Source organism: Podarcis muralis, chromosome 15 (assembly GCF_964188315.1).
Source record: "Podarcis muralis chromosome 15, rPodMur119.hap1.1, whole genome shotgun sequence".
NCBI classification, from domain to species: domain Eukaryota; kingdom Metazoa; phylum Chordata; class Lepidosauria; order Squamata; family Lacertidae; genus Podarcis; species Podarcis muralis.
Genome location: NC_135669.1, coordinates 40,964,621 through 40,983,467, shown reverse-complemented (window position 1 = coordinate 40,983,467; position 18,847 = coordinate 40,964,621). Strand labels below are relative to the sequence as shown.

At 46.7% G+C, this 18,847-nt stretch overlaps 1 protein-coding gene across 1 annotated transcript in view; it reads left to right on the top strand.

Annotated features, from left to right (window-relative positions):
- VMP1 (vacuole membrane protein 1) overlaps positions 1 to 18,847 on the top strand; it is a 109,822-nt gene that overhangs the window by 45,441 nt on the left and 45,534 nt on the right. Inside the window, exon 7 of the mRNA XM_028708698.2 lies at positions 4,971 to 5,102. Coding sequence (XP_028564531.2) covers positions 4,971 to 5,102 — 132 coding nt within the window. The remainder of the gene's footprint in view (positions 1 to 4,970; positions 5,103 to 18,847) is intronic.

The window sequence follows — 18,847 nt, the reverse complement described above, 5'->3', positions numbered from 1 at the left end:
GGTGGCGCGGCAGCAGCAGGAGGCCCCATTAGCTAAAGTGGTGCTTCAGGTTAAGAACAGTTTCAGGTTAAGTACAGACCTCCGGAACGAATTAAGTACTTAACCCGAGGTACCACTGTATTGTTTACTCTGACTGGCAAGGATGGCGGTTTTTATTTTGGCGCAACAGGTCCAAACTACCATCATTTAGGCACCTCTGAAGATACTGCTGCCCCGTTGAGAAGAACGTTGCCCAATTTGGCACAATGGATCCGACCTGCGCCATTTTAGATGCCTGTCAAGATACTGTCCCCAAACTTGGCACAAGGTTTCCTGAGGCAGAGGCAGCAGTCTTCGTCTACATTTGGACGCCGGGCGCCATTTTGAATCAGTGGCAGACCGAATTAACCCTAATGAAACATTAGCTGCCCCCTCATAAAAACTGATTTGGGACCAGGTCACGTCAGAGCCCTGGGTTTTGTGCAGCCCCAAAACTCACAGATGACACTGTCCATTCAAACATCACAAATTTGGGGCGTTTCTTTGAATTTCCAGGCATTCCTAGGCACTCCATACTAGCTTATTTTATATAAATATTTATATACTGCTATTCTTTAAATATATATATATATATTGGAGTAGTTTGCTGCAGTTATATGGGTGGAATAACTCCCCCTTGTGAAAGTGGTGGGTCATGTTGTGTGTGTGTGTGTGTGTGTGTGGTTTCTCTTTTGTCACCTCCCTGGTGTGTAACCTGGCTGGCTGGCTTTGAGTCATTTGCAGCCAGCTTCCTCTAAGGTGGGGAGCTGGGGGCTTTCTGTGGTTCATCTGCTCCCTGCCTGTGGGTTGTGTGGCTGAACCTGAGAAGGTCTCCTTGAACAAATAGTGTTGCGTTTGGAGGCAGGTGCTGTTTTGCCCCTCCCTTGATCTCTTAATTCGTGTAGATTGCGGGTATGTAATCTGCACTTCCCATAAGCATTTCTTGTGCAGCGTTTTATTTAGAAATTCATTTAGGGCTGGTACACACATTGCCCAGTTATCGGAGAGGCATGTCAATACCTCTTGCTTCCTCATACAAAGGACGATGGTGATGTTTGGCTTAAGGTCCAAATCCGACCCTCCGGAACTTTCTACCTGGCCCTTGAAATTCTCTTCAGCCACCTGGCCCAGCCCCGCTTTGCAACCTGAGTTCTTTTTTTGGCTGACTAGACTGTGCCTTTCAACTCTGATAACACCTCATGCTGGTCTGGATAGAGTATAGAAAGGGATCTGTAAGAAACTAACCAACTGAAATCCACATTCATTTCTCTGGATTCATTTCTCACTGCATACCCTCCAACACTTTGAAGCCAGTATCCAGGACACCATCTTCCTGGATGCCATCTTCTCATTTTTTTATTGTGAGAGAACGGCGGCCATTTTGGTTGCCATGATCTCGTGTAATTTCATTCTGAGGTTTCCTCCCCACAAAAGCAGGGGGTTTTCCGGGTGCTGTGCCAAAATGGGCGCCATTTTCTAGCGGTAAAAAATGGGGTGTCCCAGTTTTTCGGGACACTTGTAGCCTATGTCATTTCCCTTTTGCTTTTGGCTCCACCCACTTTTAGCATGTGGCCCTTGGAAGATTGCCCTGAATAGAAGATGACCCTCTGGCTGTAACAAAATTCCCGTTTCTGATAGTCATCCCATATATCCATATATATATATATATATATATATATATATATATATATATGCTTTCGTAGATTTTCACGGGTACAGGAATGCAGGTTTTGGTGTCCTCGGGTATCTTCCCGTGTAGAAGTTGGGGTGTCTAGGCGACGTTTCGACGAGGTCTCACTCGTCATCTTCAGGCTGGTGCTTTCGGCTTCTTGTTACTGGAACAGAGCAGGATCTCAGTGTTTGAGTTCCTATAAATACTGTTGAGGAGGTTCTGGGCAGAGAGGAAGTTCCCAGGCTAGTGTGCCTTTTCTTCTTTTGTTCCTTAATTGCTTGAGGGATATCTTGAGTGATTTCTTGAGTGATATCCTGAGTACCACTTAGGTGGGTCATTAGGTGTGGATTAGTTGCTAAAGCCTTTGTGTCTTGACCTCTTGAACTTTGTGAAGAGTTTTTCTGAGAAGATGGGTGTACTACATTTAGTTGTGCTCTGGCTTGGCTTCGTGTATAGGGGCGAGCTGTGGTTTTGTGGCCTGTGCCAGCCAGATCTGTGTAGGGATTGCAGGGGGGTGCAGCATCCGGAGGTGCCACCATGGTTTGGCTACTGGATGGTGTCTGTAATTTATCTGTGGAGAGGGTCTGGGTTTGGGTCTGGTGTGGTTGATTGGTGATGGCGTTCTGTGTGCCTCTGGATCTGGTGTCAGTTTTTGTGGGGAGGGCTAGCGCGCGCACACACACACACACACACACACACACACGTATGAATGAATCAAGGATTATATGGTTCAAGAGTGTACATGTTGACCACATTGCTTGCTACGTATATATTCTGATGAGGGTCCCTCACCCCCAAAAAACCCATTGCAGGATCATCAGCTATTAGGCAATCTAGAACCATTCTCCTCGGCATGTATAGTGTCCAAAATCAACCCCAAAACCCTGTCCTGCGGGCCTAAGAGACAGATTGGGATATTGGACGGCCCACGAAACCTGCTCCCCTCCCCTCTGCCCGCAATGCAAATTATCTGCATCTGGATAATAATGGGAAAATTAAAATAAAACAAACCACGAGAGCCATGTGGGTGGGTGGTGTATTGCTTTGTGTGTGTTTTCCTTCCTTAACAGGACACTGGCCTTAGACTTAACGGCTAAGGTTTTAGAAAGTAGAATTCTTTTTTGAAAATGTTTTTCTTTCAAACCAACCTGATGATATTTTGCTAAGGGTACACAAAGCAGCTGCGACTCACTCTGTGTCCCCACCGCCACCTCCACCACCACCAGCAGCAGCAGCTGCCTGTGGGAGGGGAACAAAGGAGGCCAAACAACTATAGAGTTTTGCTTGAAAAGGAGCCCTATAAAAGCGTTTGTCACTCAGCGGCGGCTCCGAGCAGAGACATCTGCCTCTGTGGCCGAGGTGGACCCCTCCTCCCGCCAGCTGTCCAATTCTTCTCCTTACCTACCCTGCCTTTCTGAGCCACTGCTTGAATCGGATCCAAGCTTCCTCTTCCGTTAACCTTTGATTAGCCAGATGGCCCGTGCGGGGCTCTTGCGTGCGTGGAAACCCACCTCTCCCCCCCCCCCCACACAAACACACACAAAAAGGGAGAGGTGTGCGTTTTAACCACCAGGGTGAAGCAGTCTGTTTGCTGTTGGGCGCTTTTGTCCTGAGAAAACAAATTACCTGCTTCTCCTTTGTGGCAGAACTTCTAAAAAAGTCAGCCGTGGTTATTTCCTGTTAATGGCTGCGAGGCCATAAAAGGTGGGGGGATGTAAAGTCTTGAGGGATTCTCCAGTTCATTGGATGGTGTGCTTCCGGCCCTCCATTCGTTGTTGGACTACAACTCCCATCAGCCCCTGGCAGCTTGCCCCAATGGTCAGAATGATGGGAGTTGTAGTTATAGAATCATGGAATTGTAGAGTTGAGAGGTACCCTCAACTAGCCTCCCATCCCTGCAACCTCTGGGGATGAGAACTTGGGGAAGCTGCCTGGGAGATGCAAAAGGCACCCACCGTTGTCCGCAAGAGCACGGCGTCGGCCTCTTCCAAGTCGCTGGGCACGCAGTTGGCGCACACGTCCCACTCGGGCTTCCAGTAGAATAGGAGGAGGAGGACTTCGCAGGACAGGACATACCCAGTGATGCACAGGGCCCTTCAGCACCCTTTAGTCTTGTAGCCAAATATATCCTGGGGTGGAGGGAGGGGAGATAGTTGTATATCAGTATCAATGTCCCTGCATCATCAGAACTGCAGGTGGAGGAAATGAACAGAGAGAAGTGTTTCTCCCTCTCGCATAATCAGTGCCAGATTTACGTATAAGCTAAACAAGGTACAGCTCAGGGCCCCACTCTCTTGGGGGCCCCCAAAAAATGTACAGGGGAAAAAGCACTGGATGTACATTTCCAAAATAGAAGATAAAAAACAAATAAAATAAAACCTACCTGCAAAAAAAAACAACCCAAAAACCCTAGCCTCCCATCCACACATCCCACCAAATGGAGTGCTTGTCATGTGTGCTTTTGTGCATGGAGAAAGTAGACAGAGATATGTTTTCCTCCCTCTGTCATAACACTAGAACTCATGGGTCTCCAGTGAAGCTGAATGTTGGACCAGGAAAGGAAAGTCCACCACCCAGGGCAAAATTAACCTATGGAACTCACTCCCACAGGAGGCAGTGATGGCCACAAACTTTCACAGGTTTAAAAGACAACTGGATGAATTCACGGAGGATGAGACTCTCGGTGGTTACTAACTGTGGTGGCTCTGCTCTGCCTCCATGGTCAGGAACAGTAATGTTCCTGAAGACCAACTACTGCAAAACACGGGAGGGGAGAGGGCTCTTGTGCTCAGGTGCTGTTTGCAGGTTTGCCACAGTCACCTGGGTGGCCAATGTGGGAACAGGATGCTGGACTAGCTGAACCTAGTCCATCAGGCTTGTCTTACATTCTTATATTCTTTTGTGTGTGTTGTATTTGATGGTGGAATTGAGAATGCGTAATGGCGCCATTGTTTTGGGACTTTGGGGCAGAAGCCTAGGGTACCATTCAACAGAATGCACAATCCCACCCCCTTAAGACAAGTGTTGTTGTTGTAGTTAATATCCTGCCCATCTAAAGAGGGTCCCCCATAAATCCATTAAAGCCAGCATCTAGTGACTTAACTGCACCACTGAGGATGTGCTGGAATAGGAAGATACAGGGTTGGGTTCCCCATGAAATCTGCTGGATGGCATTGTCCAAATTGCGCCACTTTCCAGCACAATTTGCTTGAGTGGAGGGAAATGCTCATTCCTTTGTTGCTGTTGTTTTCTCCCCCTCCTCCATCCCCCCCCCATCCAGGGTGCCGGCACAGCCATTGGGGAGCTGCCTCCGTACTTCATGGCCAGAGCGGCCCGTCTCTCTGGAGAGGAGCCTGACGATGAGGAGTATCAGGAATTTGAGGAGATGCTGGAACACGCTCAGACCGCACAGGTAGGGTCAGGGGCGGAGAGAAAGACAACCCAGGTTGCGTCTAAAGGTGAACCTACCTAATTCACATGCTCCAAAAACGGTAACAGGAACCAAAGCGCAGCCACCTTTTAAAATTTGCCCTTCTCTGACCTTTTCAGGGAAGCTGTCCAGTCAAGTGATGTTTGCAAGAATGCATATACTGGGGTAAAGGGTGCATTTAAAAGGCATATGTCAGTAAAAATAACATACAAAACTGCATTGAGTTGGAGGAAATTGCTTTGCAAAAAGTTCCATATTGGGGAAAATCGCAGACAAATGTGTCTGTTAGGATAAATTTGTACTAAAGTGCTGGTGTTGGGCGCATTTTTATTATCACCAACTGATGTGGAAAACTTAATATTGGAGAAATGAGAAACTGTGAAAAGACCAAAACGGGCAGGTACACATACAGGTAAAGGCACCCAAGAGCATCATTTTGCCACAGGCAAGGTGTTGCAACTGTCTTAAGTCCTACTCACAGTAGACCCCCTGAAGTCATTGCTAACTAAAGCTGGATGCAGGTAGGTAGCCGTGTTGGTCTGACGCAGTCGAAATAAAAATAAATTGTCCAGTAGCGCCTTATAGATCAACTAAGTTTGTTCTGGTATAAGCTTTCATGTGCATGCACACTTATGGGTGCTGGATGCAGACTGTTAACTTCTTTGCATAAGGTGAGAAGAAGCATGGGACACACATTCAAGCATACAGTCTAGAAATGGCTGTCTTTAGGGAAGGTACTGTGGAACAAAGAGGTAGGCCAAGGCTACTTCCAGGGGTTGTTGGACTCCCATTAGCCATAGCCAGTCACGGGATGATGGGATCAGGAGTCCAGTGATGTCTAGAAAGCCGCAGGTTTTCCCCATCCCTGATGTCCAGCATTTCCTGCCTCTTGCATGCGAGAGGTAGAAGAATGCTTCTGTTTAGAAGACACATCCCATCCTGAGAAAGGGAAACACTGTTCCTTAGATCAGTGGTGGGGAACTAGATGCTGCTAGGCTCCAGTTCTCAGTAGCCCCAGCACGGCCAGCAGTCAGGGATGATGGGAGTTGTAGTCCAGCAACCCCCAATCCCTGAGGTAGAGGAATGGAGGAAGAGTCATAGAATTGTAGAGTTGGAAGAGGAGGTGTTGGCATTGATTTAGCAGGATGAGCTGAGATGTGAGGACTGGAGTGAGGAGAGAGAGAGAGAGAGAGAGAGAGAGAGAGAGAGAGAGAGAGAGAAGGGTGGTTTAATTTGCTTGTCTGGGTTGCTAGTGTAGAAATGTATTCACAAGGTAACTTTGGAACAGACCAGGCCAATGTGTTTTTTAGGCCCGAATCACTGAAAAATGGTTACTTTCTCCCCTCCCACCTCCAATTTTTACAATGGTGCGTTAGTGGAATCAGAATGTGGCACAGTGGGAAAGGAGGAAGAGCCTAGGAAGATTCGTGCTGGCTGAAGGCCAGCCAACACCGGTTGGAAGGCCCCACCAGACCTTCAGGGTCCCTAGCTCTAAACCCTGCCCATCCTCGGGAAGTTCATGTTCTACATACAGAAGGTCCTGATCTCAATCCCTTGCATGTCCATTTAAAACAATCAGGTGCCTGGTGATGTGAAAAGGTCCTTATCTCCTTGATAGTCAGGGAGAGCAGCTACCATTCAGAGAAGACAACACAGGGCTGGGTGGACAAATAATCCAATGTGATATGAGGTCAGCCTGTTTTCCATGTGCCCCCATGTCCCTGTGACTTCATAGCAGAAGCAGTTGCCTCTCATTCCTGACTGATGCTGGATGAGATCAGCCTTGAGTCTAATCCACTTAGGGCAGCAGTGAGCTTCCTTCCTTTGCCCCTGCGAGCTACACACACAGTATCACAAGACATTGTAAGAACAGCAGACGGGCGCCTGCTGGATCAGGCCAAAGGCCTGGATCTAGCCCGTCATCCTGTTCTCACAGTGGTCAAGCAGATGCCCCCATGAGAAGCCTGCAGGCAGGATCCGAGCGCAGCAGCTCTCCTCTCCCTGCTTGGCATTCAGAGGTATGCTGCCTCTAACAATGGAGGGAAGATCACAGCCATAGATAGCCTTGTCCTACAGGAATTTGTCTTTTAAGACCATCCAGATTATTTGTACCCAACTAAGTTTTACCCAGTGGGACGTGGGTGGCGCTGAGGGTTAAACCCACAGAGCCTAGGACTTGCCGATCAGAAGGTCAGCGGTTCGAATCCCCGTGACGGGGTGAGCTCCCGTTGCTCTGTCCCTGCTCCTGCCAACCTAGCAGTTCGAAAGCACGTCAAAGTGCAAGTAGATAAATAGGTGCCGCTGCGGCGGGAAGGTAAACGGTGTTTCTGTGCGCTGCTCTGGTTCGCCAGAAGCGGCTTAGTCATGCTGGCCACATGACCCGGAAGCTGTCCGGCCAATAAAGCGAGATGAGCGCCACAACCCCAGAGTCGGCCACGACTGGACCCAATGGTCAGGGGTCCCTTTACCTTTACCTTAAGTTTTACCCAGAGTCAACCCTTTGAAATGGACAGATCTGAGTTAGCCACGTCCATCTCTGAGTAAGACTAATGTTGGATACAAACCATGCATTTATTTATTTATTGAAAAGGATTATTCCTTTGCCACCTCTGGGCAACACTGCACCTACCTGGCTGCCTCAAGGGGGCTTGGGAACGAAAATGATCTTGGCACCCGCCTTGCGCCTGACGGGTCTGTTAGGCAACCAGCCCACATGCCTTAAATCACCCATTCACTGAACAAGCTTTTGCTTATCTGCTCTGTTTTTTTATGCGTACGAAAAGCTCGCAGCTCTTTCCTCGAGGCTGCAAAACGTAGCGTGAGAAGCCACCCCAGAGTGACCGAGTAGCTTTTGGGCTTGCCAGTTATGCACGCAGCCGTTCCAGCTCTTCCTCCTGTTCCATTTGCCGCCCTCCCATCCCGTAAAATTAAAAAATATTTGGCAGTTGCCTTGTGCTACTATCAGTGGCCTGCTGTTTTGTTTACTCTCCCCAACCCTTTTTCCCCTCCCTCTCTCTCTCTCTCTCTCTCTCTCTCTCTCTCAATAACAAACTTAAGAGAGGGATTATGGCAACATAAACTTCAGAGAGCTTAAGGCAGGGCTGGGTGGTTAGGAATTATGGAGTGTCAGTTGTTACTAGGACCCAGGGCTGAGTTTTTCTTTTCTTTTTTCCCCTTTTCTTCCTTTGACTCCTCTGAACCTTTTGCTGGTTGTGGTTTGTCTGGCCCATCACATGATTTCTCAGCAAATTCCCCCTCCCCTCCATTTCCAGTAAACTGTTTGAGCAGGGATGAGTCAGGGTGAAACCAGTTTCCCTGTAACCACAGGACTTGTTTAAAGAATTTGTCAACGTGGACTCCAGAGGGCTGGGGTGGGTGGGGGTGTATCTCTTTCATTTCATTTTTCGTGCTTAGGTTTGTCACTCTTGGGGTTAACGTTGCGTCACGAGTCTCCCACCCCGGGACGGGCGACTTCCTGTCCAGGGGAGAACGAGATGGACGGAGCCTTTGCAAGGAGTTAAAAAACGATGAACTCGGGAGTTCAGTAGGACCATCATGGAGGCCCTCCCTTCTAAGCTCTCGAAGTATTTCTTAGAGCTCTTGTGGCTTCCCTCCTCCATCTTTCTGCGGGGAGTTCCTCTTCTCCTCTTTGTTTCCTGCGACAGAAAGTACAAAGTGCGCTTGCCTCGCCCTTGCACCTTCGCTTTTGAGAACTTGGAAGGGTGCAGTAGGTGAACGGGCGCAAAGGTATTTTATAATTGCCTATCAGCAGGTGTAGCTGAAGCAGACTTAGTTTTCTGGCTACCTTGTTTATGAATTTGCTTTTTACAAACAAGTGTTCCATTCATCCGATTTTAGCAGTGTCAATAGCAAACCCCCGACACAGATTATGATTTGTTCATTCATTGTATTGTCCAGCCTTTTCCTCCAGGGAGCTCAGGGCCGGTGTGTCCATGGTTCTCTCCTTCCTCATTTTGTCTCCCACAACAACCCTGTAAGGCTGGGAGGCCGTGATTGGCCCACAGTCACCCAATGAAGAGCTTCGCAGCTGGGTTGGGATTTGAACCCTGGTTATCCCAGCCTGACCCTCCAGCCGCTGCACCGCACTAGCTTATGGCCATGAGGTTCATTGGGAGACCACAGACCAATCACCGTCTTTCTCAGCCTAACCAACCTCGCAGGGTTGTTGTGGGGATAAAATGGAAAGGGAGAGAACCATGTATGCTGTTCTGAGCACTTTGGAGGACAAGGTGGGGCTTAAATAACAAATGAATGAATAATAGAGGGGAAAGGAAAGTTAGGTTAACGCTTTCCCTTTTCCAACACTCTTTCTGACGTCCCTAGAAGGCACTCGCTTCCTCTGAGACTGGGACCAAGGAGCTAGTTAGAATAGTCTTTTGCATATACTCAGTGAGATTTCTTTCTTTCTTTCAAACTTCTGTTTTCTTTGCAGAGTTAAAAGTTCCCATCCTGCGCTGCTTCGCAAACCGCCTTGGAAACTCCCTTTTGTTTCCAAAGTGTGTAGCTTTGCGTGTGTGTATCTGTGTGCTGTTCAACAAAATACGCATTCAGAGCCCACAAAACTAGTAACATGATTTTTGAATCTTGGCTCGAGAACTTCCTTGTCTCTACTCCCCCCCCCCCCCAAATGCTGGCCGTTTCTCTTGCTCTACGTAATTCCTCCCCGTAGCCAAGCTTCTGTTTATTAGCTAGCATACGAGTCTGCTCCAGTTGGCTTCTGAATTCTGTCCTCTCCCTCTTTCTTAAAAGGATCCTCCGGTTGCCAGACAAGAATGACTGTCGCTGCGACTTCTTCATTATCGCCCAGCAAATGGGCATGCTTAAAAATAGTTCATGAGCTGGTTTCACAAAAGAGGGAATTTGGGAAGACGATGGGAGGCTACCATGTTTGAGACAGAGGAAATATTGATATTTTTTTCCCTTCTATTCCTCCCCACCCTGAAACTCAGGGGTTTGGATCCAACTCCAAAAGCCAGCCCTTTTCTGCCTCTTGGATCTTTCCCATCAGCCCTCTTTCCCACCCTCCTCCTCAAATCAGCTTCCTTCCTTTATTAATTGTTCTTTTGCATCTGGCCTGTATTTCCTCAATGGGTGGCCACCGCGAGATCTGTCTGTGTGCTGTACATTCCAGGACCTTGAGGCATTCGTTTTGCTAAGGCACGGAGGAGTGGGTCTGTCTTAACCCTTTTCGCCCTTTGGGCCCAAAGCTCTGCACGAGACAAGCAGGCCTAGCTCTTGCTCAACGTCCCAGATTCAAAGCCCACTTGCCCCTTTAGACACGTTCAGTCTTATTGGGGTGGGGTCTCATGCGCCTGCTTTTCATGTATCAGGTACCAACAACTCCAGGAGTTTTTGGTGTCTACTCCAGGGGTCAGCAAACTTTTTCAGCAGGGGGCCGGTCCACTCTCCCTCAGACCTTGTGGGGAGACTATATTTTTGGGGGGAGGAGAAATGAACGAGTTCCTGTTCCCCAAAAATACCCAGAGATGCATTTTAAATAAAAGCACACATTCTACTCATGTAAAAACACCAGGCAGGCCCCACAAATAACCCAGAGATGCATTTTAAATAAAAGGATACATTCTACTCAAGTAAAAACACACTGATTCCTGGACCGTCCGTGGGCCAGATTTAGAAGGCGATTGGGCTGGATCTAACCCTTCGGGACTTAGTTTGCCTACCCATGGTCTACTCCCAGTCACCAAAACACCTTGCTGTTGGCATTCTGAGCACCACCATCATTTTCCAGTAACGATGCAAAACAATTTTTATTTCTGCAGTAGCACAGGGGCTAAGCCCCTATCAGTGGTATCAGTGGTACTTCAGGTTACATACGCTTCAGGTTACAGACTCCACTAACCCAGAAATAGTGCTTCAGGCTAAGAACTTTGCTTAAGTGGTGCTTCAGGTTAAGAACAGTTTCAGGTTAAGAACAGACCTCCGGAACGAATTAAGTACTTAACCTGAGGTACCTTGCTTTTGCTAGGGAAGAGCTTTGGCTTGCTGGTTCCCCCACCCCCTACATATTTGCCTCCTCCACCCCCTCACTGGTTAACTTAACGCACTTCACTTTGAACCCACCTTGAGCTACTTGCTCTGTGAATCACTAGTATTGGAAAGTTGGCATGAAACACATCTTAAAGCCACTGTTTTAATAATCGACTCCTTCCCTCAAATAGGATGTTGCGGGAGGTGACCTCCTGCGGGGCGGCTGGCAGGGGAGGGGGGCTTGAAGACTCTGGGGAGCAGGAAGGTCAGTGCAGTGGCAGAATATGATGAATACAAGGCAGGGAAGAAAGAAGGTCCTGATTGAAATGGCTGGACTTTTGGCCAGATTCACACCATACATTTAAAGCACTGTGATGCCACTTTAAACAGTCGTGGTTTCTCCCTAAAAAATCCCGGGAGCCGCAGTTTACAAAGGCTGCTGACAGGAGACAAGGCCCAGGGCCTTCTTGGTAGTGACACCCGCCCTGTGGAACACCCTCCCATCAAATGTCAGGGAGATAAGTAACTATGCAACCTTTAGAAGACATCTGAAGGCAGCCCTGTATAGGGAAGTTTTCAATCTTTTATTATGTTTTTGTATATGTTAGAAGCTGCCCAGAGTGGCTGGGGAAAACCAGTCAGGTGGGCAGGGTAGAATAATAATAATAATAATAATAATAATAATAATAATAATAATAATAATAGCAGCTTTAAATGTATATAGCAGAGGGGGCCTAAGTTAGAACAGGCCTGAAGTTGGAAAGTTATAGCCATGTGCTCAAGTCTTAGGGAGTGGAGAGGGAGAGAGAGAGAGAGACATGCAGATGGCAATTAAAAGTTAAGAAAACCCATCATGTGCTCAGCAAGGATTTTCCACGTCATTCTTTTTTTATAAATATAAAAAAAAAACCAGCCCAACAAAGGTAACCTAACACCAGCTGGCCGTTTTATCTTTCCTTTCTCTCGCTCAAGACTGGTCAACAGGTGTGCGAGAGTTAACTGAACACTACCAGCTCGGGAACACTCCGTTCTTTTGCAGATTAGCCAAAGGAGTCTAGGAAGGAAAGGGGGGAAGGGGGGGGGTTACACACTCATTACTCAGCAGTTCTGCCGACAGCCGTCTCGCCTGTTAACTCGTCACTTGCCTGTTTAAACTTGGGGGAGCCGGGTGGGTGGGGGAAACAGCTGCTAGCGTCTAAATGCGACTCATCCACAAAAAATAATAAATCAAGGTCACAGCCTCGCACCTCCTAAAATGGCCCTTTCAAAACGGAAAAAAAGGAGTGAAGATGTGAGTGGGGAGGGGGTGTTTCAAGAGCAAAATGAGAACTAGTTTAGGGTGGTGGCAACAAAGAATTTTGAGTAGTTGAGCCGTGAAGTCCATGCATGGAATCTCATTCTTCCCACTACCCCGGCCATTGCCCATGCCAACGCTCAGTGAGGCAAGGCAGCTAATGGTGGTCTGATAAGTTTAGGAAAAGAAGAAGCTGCCTTAGATCTAGACTCGGATCAACAAGTCCACCTCACTCAGTATTTTTTAAACCTGTGTTTCTCAAGCTTTTAAAACCATTGCCCCTTTTTAGCTAACATGGAAATTGCACGCATCCCTTCAAACCCTGATTATTCGAATTTTCAAACGGATTGAAATTTCGTGACATTGAATTACATTGCACATATTTTTTGGAAACAACCCCAGCCGCACCCCTGTTAAGAAACACTGATTGGCCACAGCTCTCCAGGTTTGTAGACAGTGGTTATCTCCCAGCCCTGCCTGGAGAGGCCAGGGATTGAACCTGGGTCTGCAAAGCAAGCTTCCTATCATAGCAGAGGTCTGGTTTAAATATTCAGATCTAATGAGACCTTTGTTGCCATATTGCACCAGATCTCACCATCTGCCTGTTACCTGGTGGCGTTGCCTGCGTACTGACTGGGCGATGTGTTATATGCTGTGGCAAGGATCTTAAAGAACCAGGTGGCTCACTCCTTCTACCCAGGGTAGCCTGAAGCTTGTACTTTGCAACCAGCAGCCTCTATTTGATACTGGGCGAGTAGAGCTCCCAAGAGCAATTCTTAGCAAGGAGGTGGTGGGATAGCCTGCTATCTAATTTCCAGGAATGAGAGCGGGAGTCTGTCCATATATGCCAGTCCTTGGGCATAGCCAAAGTCACTCTTTGGTTGCACATGCCGGTTTTAAGCAGGGAGGGTGCCCAGGACCTGAACCAGGGGGTGGCGGAGAGCTAGAAAATATGGGGTAGGATAGTCACACCCACAGATGCAGCCCTGATAAAAAGGCTGGGTCCAGAAAACCCTTTTCCTCTCTCCTTTGCCCCACACTTCCTTTCATTGTCTCTCGGTTCGGTCTGCATGATTCGTCATTTTTGTCAATCAAATTCTTTTTTGATTCGCCTCGAGTGCCAGGCCTTGTGGCCCTGGGCGGGACGGGGCACCAAGCAGGCATCAGTTGAAGGGGGAGTGGGCGTTGCTTGTTGGTTCCATCGTTTTTTGAGAGGTTGAGGGGAAACTCCTTTTTGACTCTGGCCATCACTGCTGCAATTGCTGCCATAGGAATCTGCCTAACTAATCCTGGGTCAGACTGTTCGCCCCTTTAGCTCAGTATTTGCCCGCACAGACTGGCAGCTGCTCTCTTGGGTTTCAAGCAGGGCTCTCTCCTTACTTGGCAATGCTGGGGATTGAACCTGGGACCTTCTGCACTCAAAGCAGGTGCTCTGCCATTGAGCCACAGTCCTTCCCCATCAGACACCCCCATCAGCTGCCCTTTTCTCCATCTCTAGTGCTTCCCTGGAAAGCCACCCTCCCCCATGCATAGTTGAAATAATATTTTCACAGTCTTTCTTTCTTTCTTTCTTTCTTTCTTTCTTTCTTTCTTTCTTTCTTTCTTATTCCCTACTTCTATCCTTGAATCTGTTTTGGTGGAACCGTTTCCAAAATAAAAAGATCCAATGATGGAGGAATTGTGCTTGGAAAATTGAAACAGACTTTTATTACACCCCTTTATTCATATGTTGGGAATTGACATTTCTGTTTGAAATACTGTAACCCATTCATTATAATCCTCATTGCAATCAAAGAACCAGTTTATACAATGGGGGCACAATGACACCCATAGGAGGGGATGGGAGCTGAGAACTATCTTGGGTTGTTTCCCTGCCCTTAAAGGAAAGGGAATGAGATTGCAATCCTCTGTTAGCCTTACTTGAGAGTAAGCCTCACTGAAATCAGAGGGGGGTTACTTCTGGAGAAGGCGTGTATGTGACGCAGCACACATACATGTTAAACAGCTGTAACCCAGCGTGTCCAAATACCTCAGTTGGTAAAGCATTAGACCCTTAATCTCAAGGTCGTGAGTTCGAGCCCCGCATGGGGCAAAAGATTCCTGCATCTTAAATTCTATGATTCGAGACAATGCCCAACTGCATTTCTCGCCATGTGGATGGAGAGATTTAGATGGCTTTGAGTGGACAAATTCAGGGAGGAGAAGGCCATCCGCGGCCGCCAGCCATACTGCCTGCGTTCTCCCTCAACTGCCTCTGAATGGCGGCTGCTGAGAATTGCAGGTATGGAGAGCGCTGTTGCGCTCAAGTCCCACTTGCAGGCTTCTGACAGGCATCCAACTGTCTATTGTGAAGCCAGGATCCTGGACTAGACGGGCCGTTGGCTCGATCCATCAGGCTGTTCTTACATTCCTGTCCTAGAGCCATGTGATTCAGGTGGGTAAAACCAGAAGATGCTTCTTCGGCTGGGTCAATCATGGAGCATCCTTTTGTTATTTTCATTATCGCAATCATCACCGTGCAGAGGGGTTCTTCTTGTTCTTTTAATGAAGCAACATGTTCTGTTTATAGAGTTGGGCTGGGTGTGTTAACTCTGTGGGCAAAACATTTGCCAGCAGCTGCTGCCTCCGCCTCCCAATCTATGCCCACATGAACGGGCTTGCCTTGAATGACAGGCCTGTTTGCACCCGGTCCAGGTGATATAGCTGGGGGGTGCGAAGGCAGACAGGAAGTCAAAAGCAAACCTTTAAAATGCTGCCACTGGAAAGTTGGGTGTTGTGCAGAGCATGTTACATAAGGTATCAGGATCCAGTCCCTAGCATGGCTGCTGTGGAACTCCTGTCCGTACAGTCGGTTCACATAGCTGGGCTGCTGGATTGGCTTGTCTTCTATGAGCTGTGTGTGCCCCATAATATCCCCCACCCACCTCAAGTTCCACTACCGATTTCAAGAAAAGCACAGGTTGCAGAAGGGCAAAGCTCTCTCTTTGGCAGAAAGAGGACATTGTTCAGCAGGAGACCACCTGCCTTTCATTCAGACGGGTTTCCCTGTTGGATCACTGGCTTCCCCAATTTAAAAGGATCAGAAAAACAAGGTCCTTCTTTATCCGCACAATAATGGGGTAGGCTGGATCCTTGGCTCAACTTGGCACAAAATAACTTCCTGTGTTCCTAGTTTTTGTTGGGCGGGGGTCTGTATAAGCCACTCTTCCTCCAAAGGAACTCCTGGTTATGTACAACAAACATTTTAACACAAACACCATAGCTCAGGGAGTAGAGCATGTGCTTTGTGTGTAGAAGGTTCCAGGTTTAATCCCTAATGACATCTCCAGGCGGGGCTGGGAATGTCCTTCTGAATCCCTGGGGAGCTGCTACCAGGAATGGACCAATGGTGTAACTCGGTATAAAGGCAACTTCGTATGTCGTCTTATTGAGAAATCCCCTGATAAGGTTCTGAGGAGCACCAGTTTTTTCATAGAACACCATTCAAAGATACCCAACTCATCTCTTTGAAGGGTGGGCAAGCTGGTATGTTTAGCAGCACGCCTCCCTCCCTTTCCCCTATTTCTTCAAAGCACCTTAACAGGTGTGTGTGTGTGTGTGTGTGTGTGTGTGTGTGTGTGTGTGTGTGTTTAAGGCTTCAACTACTCACTAGATAAATGGAAACACAACATTTCCATCACTTCACGTTGATTTTTGTTTTTTTAAGACCGCATTTGGAGAACCACGATGCGGAGGAGAAAATGCATCACTGTGGTTCTGCGAAGTCTTGCTCAAGAGCTAGTAGAGGAGCTCTTGTTGTCTACGCAGGAACAAAAAGTGGTGAATAAGAAAAAATACAGGCTGTAGCATATAAATTCCACTCGGCCATGCAAAGGTCTTAAGGGGGGGAGAGCTTGTGGGAATGGAAGAACCTTCTCTGGCTGGTGGGAGAGTGGGATGTCGTTTTTCTTGCATGGCGCTCTTCTCAGTCGGCAGCACCCACACCTGTGAACAAAAAGCTTCTCGCACAGCGGTACTGCTGACTTTGACCCCCATAGCACACAGTGCCCAGGTAGAAGTAAGAACTGGGACTCCTGAAATCCAGACGCTGTAACTCCTTCTCCTGCAAATCTGCTTCCACCTATTCTTCTCTCCAACTCTGCCACTCTTTTACTCATACCCAGCTTTTTCCTCAACTGTCCGGGATGGGGAGCCTATGGCCCTCCAGATGTTGTTGGACTACAACTCCCATTATCCCCGAGCGTTGTCCGTGCTGGCTAGAGCTGATAGGATTGGGAGTCCCTATGTCATATGGCCAGCATGGTGTAGTGGTTAAGAGCGGTGGACTCGTAATCTCATGAACCGTGTTCGCTTCCCCGCTCCTCCACCTGCAGCTGCTGGGTGACCTTGGGCTAGTCACACTTCTCTGAAGTCTCTCAGCCTCACTCACCTTACAGAGTGTTTGTTGTGAGGGAGGAAGGGAAAGGAGATTGTTAGCCTCTTTGAGACTCCTGAAAGGGAGTGAAAGGCAGGATATCAAGTCCAAACTCCTCCTCCTCCTCTTCTTCTTCTTCTTCTTCTTCTTCTTCTTCTTCTTCTTCTTCTTCCACTTCTTTTTTTCCCTTTTGAGAGAGATCAGGCACCCCCAAACTCGGCCCTCCAGATGTTTTTGGATTACAGTTCCCATCATCCCTGACCACTGGTCCTGTTAGCTAGGGATGATGGGAGTTGTAGTCCCAAAACATCTGGAGTGCTGAGTTTGGGGATGCTTGAGATGATAGATAGATAGATAGATAGATAGATAGATAGATAGATAGATAGGCAGTGCTCCGTGGACCCGATGGTCTGACTCAATTTAAGCCAGCATCCTTTATTCCTACCGAAGGGTCCTTCCTCTTCAAAGACAGCACTTTTAGAAACTACATTTTGTTAAGGAATTAATGTGATTGTTCCACCACGGTCCCCGATTTTTGAGCACTTGATGATTTCGTTTTGATCCCGTTAATTCAAAGCCTTGGTGTGGGAATCAGCTAGACTAGGGGAAAAGAGAAGCTTTTCATACATTGTAAATGTGAGCTTGTGAATCGGTCCTTATTTCAACATCCTATTTTTATTTTTATTTTGAGGGTGCCTATTCCCAGCACAGCTCTTGTGATCTGATGATTAATCCAATGAAGTAATAACTAATCATTTAACTATTCCCGGCCGGTTCATGCTTAGTGGCAGGAAGCCCTTTTCTAAGCCGACGAACAGTCATCCTTTTGCTAGGAATAAGGTTGAGCAAATAAGTTTATTTTTAAAAAATCATTACAATAGAGAAAATTAATCGCAGTAATCAGGAGGAAAGGAGAAGAAAGTCTAAATTCTGTAAAATGGGGGAAATAATGTTTTGCCCGTAAGTAACTTTAAAATCTCATATATAGATATATTTATGTCTCTTAAAATCTGTCAGGGATTACTAAAGTGTAACTGGATTGTTGCTTTCTTTAAAAAAAAAAAAACTTTCCCAAAGTGAATCTTCTTTTAACCTCTGTGCCTTTTTTTGAAAATGGGATAAAAGTTGTGAAACTGACTGTTTATAGCATCTGAGAAATGAAACTGTGAAAGCTCTTTTTGATTACTGCAGGTGGGATCTTGGCTTGTGTCTTTAAGCCAAATAAAAATTTCTCATTAAGGAAATCAAAGCTAGAAAATCCAAAAAAATCAGTGTTCCAAATAATTTCAAAAGGTCTTTACTTCTGAAGCTCTATTTATTCACCTAATGTTTTCTACTCTAGTACTACGGTAATTAGAATCTCTGAATCTTCAGACCTTAACATGTTAGTAGTACTGCAGTATTCTTCTGTGATTATATATATATGATTAAAGTTCATAAACAAAAAAATGCAGAATGAAATGGAGACAATCTCTTGAGTGTTTGATAAATGAAATAATTACTGTTAATGCATAATCATTATTTTATTTATCTTATTTTAGCCCACTTGTTCACAAACCTTAAAAACTCTTAGCTGTTGCTTAGAATTTGATATAGGTTATGTACTCTTCCTAGAATATTTGAAAACTTTAAAGAAGTAATACTAACAAAACAAAACATAGAAAACAGTTTAATTTTTTCTAAGAACTGGTGTTCAGATTCACTAGGGCAAACTTGATTTTCTTTTTAACTATGCGTTTTTGATCCCTTTTATAAATGAGGAACTTGGAAATAAAAATCATGTGCCCGTTTAATTCATTCTTTGATGTGTAGATAGCTGTCCATTACCTTTATCTTGAACATGTTTCCATGGGACTAATTCACCTTAAAATCCATGGTTCTTAACACCTTAGAAAATGCTTGTAGGATTGAGGTACCTTTTATCATGGGCTTTTCTCCAAATGTGGAAAACTTAGAAGTGCAATTCTTCTTTTTTAAACAATCTCATTTCTTTTGCCCATCCTCAGACTA